This window comes from Babylonia areolata, chromosome 23 (genome assembly GCF_041734735.1).
Source record: "Babylonia areolata isolate BAREFJ2019XMU chromosome 23, ASM4173473v1, whole genome shotgun sequence".
NCBI classification, from domain to species: Eukaryota; Metazoa; Mollusca; class Gastropoda; order Neogastropoda; family Buccinidae; genus Babylonia; species Babylonia areolata.
In genome coordinates, this window is record NC_134898.1 from 19,638,512 (window position 1) to 19,646,011 (window position 7,500).

At 45.6% G+C, this 7,500-nt stretch overlaps 1 protein-coding gene across 1 annotated transcript in view; it reads right to left on the minus strand.

Annotated features, from left to right (window-relative positions):
• The window catches only part of LOC143298154 (dynein axonemal heavy chain 1-like), a 164,998-nt gene that overhangs the window by 19,856 nt on the left and 137,642 nt on the right, over window positions 1-7,500 (minus strand). Inside the window, exons 66-69 of the mRNA XM_076610887.1 lie at window positions 7,164-7,315; window positions 4,460-4,659; window positions 2,073-2,217; window positions 99-257 (exon numbers count right to left, since the gene is read on the minus strand). Of these exons, the coding sequence (XP_076467002.1) occupies window positions 99-257; window positions 2,073-2,217; window positions 4,460-4,659; window positions 7,164-7,315 (656 nt within the window). The remainder of the gene's footprint in view (window positions 1-98; window positions 258-2,072; window positions 2,218-4,459; window positions 4,660-7,163; window positions 7,316-7,500) is intronic.

Sequence of the window (7,500 nt, forward strand, 5' to 3'; positions counted from 1 at the left end):
TTTGTATTACCCTTTTACCTTTAATAAAACATCGATTTATATCCCTCTCCGTCAGTTCCTCTCTCCCTCCCTCCCCCCCTCTCTCCCTCTCTTCTCACCTGTCCCTGGCCCAGGGAAATGGCATTGAGCTTCTTCGAGAACTTCATCTCATCCGCGAACTTGTACAGCGCCAGCGCAGGGTCTGTTCCCGTGGACAGGATGAATATGAGGGGGACGGTGGGGGACGAGACAGAGAACACCTCTGACAGCTGCGTCGTCTGCACAAGCGGGGTGGGGGGTTAGGGGTGGAGTGAAGTATTCACGATGTTGGTGGGGGGCGGGGGGGCAGGGGGTTGTGTTTGTAGGTACTCTCTGTTTGGTTAAATATACCTATTCACCATGTCAAACTGGTTGCAAACTGGGCCTGCTCATGGGTTTGCTCAACGGTTGTCCTAGTTTGCACTGCTAGTTTGACATGGTACTGTATATGTCCGCGAATAGAGTTGTTAAAGTAATAATAACAGTAATAATGGTAATGATACTGATGATGAAGGTGGTGGTGGTGGGGGTGGTGGTGGTGGTGATGATGATGATACTTATACTGCTACTCCTTATGATGATGATATCAACAACAACAATAATAATAATGATGATGAAGCAACACCACTCAAGATTTATACTGCATGAATGTGGGTGAGGCATGTGTCTAACAGACGAAAGGAGAGAGAGATTCGCGGCTATTGGTACAAAACCATTTGACATGTAAGAATGGCTATCAGATCATTTTACATAACGTAACAACATTGGCAGTAGCTACAGCAGCAGGAGCAGCAGCAGCAATGGTAGTAGTAGTAGTAGTAGTAGTAGTAGTAGTAGTAGTAGTAGTAGCAGCAGTTATAACAGTAGTAGTAGCAGGAGTCGTAGCACAAGTAGTAGAAATGATAGCTGCAGTCGTAGGAGGAGGATGCGAAAACAGCAGCGGCCGCAGCATCTACAAATGTATACCAAAAAACCCGTCAAATATGTTGCAGAAACCGCAGCAGTCAGAAGTAGCGGCAGTAGCTGTACTGATGGCAATGGTAGCAAAGCAGCTACAGCAAATGGGTGTACGGGGGTGGGGGTACAGAATCTGTGATCAATAATTCTGCAGGCTACTTGTGAGCACATTCTGCACCACCAGTTTGTATGGTATTGTATTGTTTTGTATTGTACTGTTATTTATTGTATTGGGTTACTGTTTTGTCACAAAATATTTCATTATGTGAAATTGGTCTTGCTCTTCATGGGGAGAGCGCGCTGCCTCAATGCAGCGCCCCCTTTCTTGTACTGTCCACAAATGTATTTGTTCTATTATCAGAGTTGATTTTTCTAAGGCATTTTGCCACAGCAGGGGGTTCGTTGGCGTGCACGAGGTGCATGCTGCACTCAGAACCCACATTTATCGTTTCGTCCGCAAAACTAGTACTCAGCTTATATATCACAGACTGGCATAAGTTTACAGTTGGGCCAACAGCACAGTCAGAGCTGTATTACCAATGGTTTATCCATTGCAATGGGAAATCATTTACAGCTTAGTCTTTTGTGAAGGACTATGACTCTCAAACTAGGAGGCAATATTGCACTGGCTCTTAGCGTTGCAGCCTTGGGGGCTAGTTGGCCTTTGGGAACTATCCAAACGCTGACCGTCCTAAAACCCTCTTGGCCGAGGGAGAGGGATGTAACTTGGGCAAGACGCTCTCCGCTATCATCAAATTCTAGCCCAAATAGTCGGGACAGCAGTTGCCTCCTCTGCTCTTCTGATGGTCATAGTTGGACACGACTGACTATCATATATATATATATATATATATATATATATATATATATATATATATATATATAACGGACGCATGACCAAAGGGCCACTTGCCTTACTCTTGATCTGACAGGACTCCTCCCCACCCCTGGAACAACGCCTTTACAGAACCGAAGCCTCCGTACAATGTGATCTTAATCTAAGGGCATTGTTAGCCAATAGCTCGTTAAACCTCAACTCTGTGGCTATCATGACATGTGACATTGAGACCGATCCTCAAGACCCGCTGCAGCCCTACCTGAGGCTCGATGAACCTCTGGCCCAGCGTGAAGGACACGTAGTCCTGCATGGCGTTGGTGACCTTGTCCAGGCGCAGGGCCTTCACCACCAGCATCTTCTGGAACGAGTCCAGCGTCTCGTTCCACTCACCTGGCAGGGGCTCTCTGAGAGGGGGGGGTGCGGTGGGGTTGGGGTGGGGGTGGGGGGCACAGCCATGGCGTCGTTACTGTCACTGGCTCACTAACACTTCATCTTTGATCAGGACACAACCAAACAGGCCATCGTTACTGTCACTGATTAACGAAGTAACGCTTCATTTTCCCCAGTGGGACACTACCAGGTCATCGTTACTGTCCTGATAAATTAATGCTTCATTTTCCCCAGTGGGACACAACCAGGTCATCGTTACTGTCCTGATAAATTAACGCTTCATTTTCCCCAGTGGGACACAACCAGGTCATCGTTACTGTCCTGATAAATTAACGCTTCATTTTCCCCAGTGGGACACAACCAGGTCATCGTTACTGTCCTGATAAATTAACGCTTCATTTTCCCCAGTGGGACACTACCAGGTCATCGTTACTGTCCTGATAAATTAACGCTTCATTTTCCCCAGTGGGACACAACCAGGTCATCGTTACTGTCCTGATAAATTAACGCTTCATTTTCCCCAGTGGGACACAACCAGGTCATCGTTACTGTCCTGATAAATTAACGCTTCATTTTCCCCAGTGGGACACTACCAGGTCATCGTTACTGTCCTGATAAATTAACGCTTCATTTTCCCCAGTGGGACACAACCAGGTCATCGTTACTGTCCTGATAAATTAACGCTTCATTTTCCCCAGTGGGACACAACCAGGTCATCGTTACTGTCCTGATAAATTAACGCTTCATTTTCCCCAGTGGGACACAACCAGGTCATCGTTACTGTCCTGATAAATTAACGCTTCATTTTCCCCAGTGGGACACAACCAGGTCATCGTTACTGTCCTGATAAATTAACGCTTCATTTTCCCCAGTGGGACACTACCAGGTCATCGTTACTGTCCTGATAAATTAACGCTTCATTTTCCCCAGTGGGACACAACCAGGTCATCGTTACTGTCCTGATAAAAATTAACGCTTCATTTTCCCAAGTGGGACACAACCAGGTCATCGCTACTGTCCTGATAAATTAACGCTTCATTTTCCCCAGTGGGACACTACCAGGCCATCGCTACTGTCACTGACTAATTAATTAACGCTTCATTTTTCCCATGGGGGAAACAACCAGGCCATCGTTACTGTCACTGACTGATTAACCAACGCTTCAATTTCCCCATGGGAACACAACCAGGCCATGCATTGTTACTGTCACTGATTAATCAACTAACGCTTCATTTCCCCCAAGGGAACATAATCAAGTCGTCGTTACTGCCACTGAAACACTTTATCATATTTCATCAGGACACAACCAACCAGGCTATCGTAACTGTCACTGACTAATCAACTAACGCTTAATTTTCTCCAAGGGGACACAACCAGGTCATCGTTAGTGTCACTGATTAATTAAAAAACGCTTCATTTTCCCCGAGGGGACACAACCAGGCCATCATCACTGTCACTGATTAACCAACGTTATTTTTTTCCCAAGGGGACACAACCAGGTCATCGTTACTGTCACTGATTCGCTAACATGTCATATTCTGTGAGGACACAACCAGGACATGGTTACTGTCACCGATTTGCTACCAGTACAATACGATATCACTTTATCAGTCCTTCACACAGGAAATTTTGGTTGTGTCTGCTCATTCATAACCATGCACTAAAAGTCACATAAACACAAATCATGTAGCATACATGCAAAACTACACACACTTTAAAAACAAAACAAAATCAATCATCAGCGTAATACTTAAGAAAAAAATCATTTTAAAACTCTTATTCCTCTCTTGTCTATCAACACACACACACACACACAAGCAAGCAAGCGCGCAGTGTTCGGAAAAAAAAATCCATATACGCTACGCCACGTCTGTTATGTAGATCCTCGACTGCATCATAACCCAAGCCACTAGTCAGACCCGGAGTCTGAGCATATAATTTTGTGTACCTATCAGAGTGGATTTCTTCCACAGAATTTTACCAGAGAACAACACTCTCGTTGCCATGGGTTTCTTTTTCAGTGCGCCAAGTGCGCGCTGCACACGGGACCTCGATTCATCGTTTTATCTGAATGACTAGACGCTCGGTTTGATTTTCCAGTCACACTTGGGAGAAAGGGCGCGAGCGGGATTCGAACCCACACTCTCACAGACTGTATATTGGCAGCTGAGCGTCTTAATCATTCTACCACCTTCCTCATTCCACTCCTCGCTAAATAACTGACCCAGAAGACAGTGATCAGAAGCACGGTCTGACCTGTGGGGTTCCGGGTTGTCAAAGATGGCCTTGAACTCGTCCAGGTGGTTGCTGAAGTCGTGCACAAAGGGCACGAAGGTGGGCAGGACAGCCAGGGTCAGGATCTCCTTCCACGAACGGTCCGACATCCAGTCCGGGGCGGGGTTGTCCTTTTCCACGGGCATGGCGCTTCCCCCGGCCACGAAAAGACGGTACTCCTCCTGCAAAGGACCAGCATCGGTGTCTTGGGTGGTGGGTTTAGGCTTGTTGTGTCGTGTCGTGTGTGTGTGTGTGTGTGTGTGTGTGTGTGTGTGTGTGTGTGTGTGTGTGTGTGTGTGTGTGTGTGTGTGTGTGTGTGTGTGTGTGTGTGTGTGTGTGTAGCCGACAAAGGAGTAAACTGGTGGGTTTTTTTTAGTTGGGCCAACTCCCCTGTTTACAATCAGCGAAGTGGAATACCATGTGGTTTGATTCTTGAGTTAGAATATCTAATACCTGTGTGAAATGGGAGAATGTGACCGGTGTCGAGTAAGTGACCATTGGATGAGTCAGTTAGGTGTCAACGTTGATGTTAAACAGGGGTTCACTAATGACTGAAATTGAAGCCCGTGTACGATGCCCCCTGTACCAAAGCAAGGTTTGATGTCCATGTTCTGAACTTGGGAAATTGTTTCAATGTTGCACACTTGACCTGTTGTCTGCTGGTGTGGACGTATTCAAAGTGTCTTGTGTGTGGCCTGATCAAACTGCTATGTCTGAAGATGTGCAGCTATCAAACTGCTTATGTGGAGTAGTGTGGTTGTCAAAACGTGAAGCATACCTATTTTTGACTGCGACTGTGAAACCGAGAAGCAGAAAATAGATGGGGTGGAAGACATTGTTAATCATAGCGTAAAATCAACGGTGGTCAACTGAGTCAGTCAACGACTGTGAAATTCCTGTCAGTTTCAAGAGTAGTTCAGTACTGTGCTGCAGACAGGAGAAAGGATTAATTTACATGGGTGTGGGATTGTAGATAGTGTCCAATCACTGTTTAATACCCATAGGAGGCGGTGTAGGGCAGACTGCAATTGGGGACTTATATAGTCTTCATGTGCATGCGCATGCTGGCTTTGGTGTCGGCTGGCTGCACCACTGATGAGTTGAAGTGAACTGTTAGTTGTCTCTTTGTGAACCTTCCTTCCGCACATTCTGTGGCCGGTCTTGTGTGAAGACTGCAGAGGTTTATGTTCTCCAAGAGTACACCTTTGGGGGAAAGCCCTATGTGCTTTGAAACAATGTGTAAGTAGTTTTTGTTGTGGGTTTGTTCCTGCATGGTATTATGAATCACAGTCCTGGTTGTGTCTTTTGTTTTGAGGCTGATTTTATGTACAGGCTTAACACTGTGCATATTGTTTGAATTTGCTGTTGTGCTAAGAATAATACTATTTTGTTTCAGCCGGTTGCTTTAATATCATATCATTGTCATGCATTCATGGTCATTTGTGGCTGTGCTGAGTAAATTTCTGATTTCGTTTTATGGGGACTACAGGTAGGAGGCCAGATGCTGACAAAGGATTCACCCATGTTTCCCTGTTGTCCACAGTACAGACGTCCTGCTCCTTCATGTTTAGTTTGTGTATGTTAAATTAGGGAGGGATCGCAGGCCCACTTTGGTGGTGGACCTTTCGTCGCTTGCTTCACATGAGTCATATGACGTCATGGGCAGCCCACCACCGTAACTAGCTTTTCTAGTTTGCACTGCCTTTGTTCGGACAACATTTCGGCCAGGTTCTTGAATGAATCAGTTCTAATACGTAATGGCAGAGATGTGACAAGAAACACGCTCAAAGCGAACATAGAAGACTAAAAGAAATGATGGGTGTATTTATAAAACCGAATATATATTGTAAACGTGCAAATGTTCAGAATCCTTTCGTCAAAAGAGCTATTTCCACGACGAAATTTCAGCCTTTCGGTGACCTGGAGAAAAACAGGAAATAAAGACGCGCATGTGCACGCGGTTCTCGCTATAGATAACGGGGAAATTTCCACGAAAATCAGACGAAAGAGGGTTTACACACCCTCCCTATTATCCACCCCCTACCAGCTTGTTGCTGCCCCTGTCACTCTTCTGGCTGTGGGACCTACGCCATTCATTGCTACACGTCAACGGGGGTCGGGTGCCGCCTTTGTCAGCTGTGTGGAGTTGGATTGTGCAGATAAGTGCAAGGCAAATATGTGCATGGGCAATGCGGACTGGCTGGGGACAGTGAGGAAAAGAATAATGATTTTATGGAAAGTTATTTTGTATGTGTATGGGTGTGAGATTGTGTATGAATAAAAAAACAACAACATATTTGTTGATTCATATCTTTACTTTCGATGCATTAAAATATTTGTTATCATTGCTTCATTCGGAAGAGTCAGCCTGTCTAGTGTGTAAACCAGTTGTGTGATTGGGTGTTGCTGGGATTTTGCCATCACGTGCCATCAGATAACAGCTAACGCACACATATAACTGATCCCTCGACTGGCAACAACAACAACAACAACCACAACAGCAAATTCCACGTGCAAAAGAAGTCACACTTTGGAAGAAGAAGACGAACAAGAAGAAGAATGAGCAGAAGGAAGAAGAAGACGAAGAAAAAGAAGGAGGAGGAGGAAGACGAAGAAGGAGGAGGAGGAGGGGGAGGGGGAGGAGGAAGAACAGGAAAAAGAGCATGAATAGCGTGTGTTCGTTCACCATGTCGATGGTCCCATTGTACTGCCCCAGGCGGGAACAGAGGAGGAAGGCGAAGAGCAGCTTGTGCTTCTCAAACAGCGAGCGGCAGACGTTGCAGTACAGACTGAAGGTGAAGTAATTGTTGATGTTCTCCACGCGTTCCTGGATCGTGTCTGATAATAAGACAAGACACAACATAGCACGATACAACACAACACAACGCAACACAAGAAAGTGCAACAGCAGAAAAAACAACAACTTACCAACCTTCTCACAACTGGTCTGACTTGACTAAACGCACTATGCTAGAAAAAGGACTGTGGCAGTAATCTAGTAGTAGTACTCTTGTGACTGATGG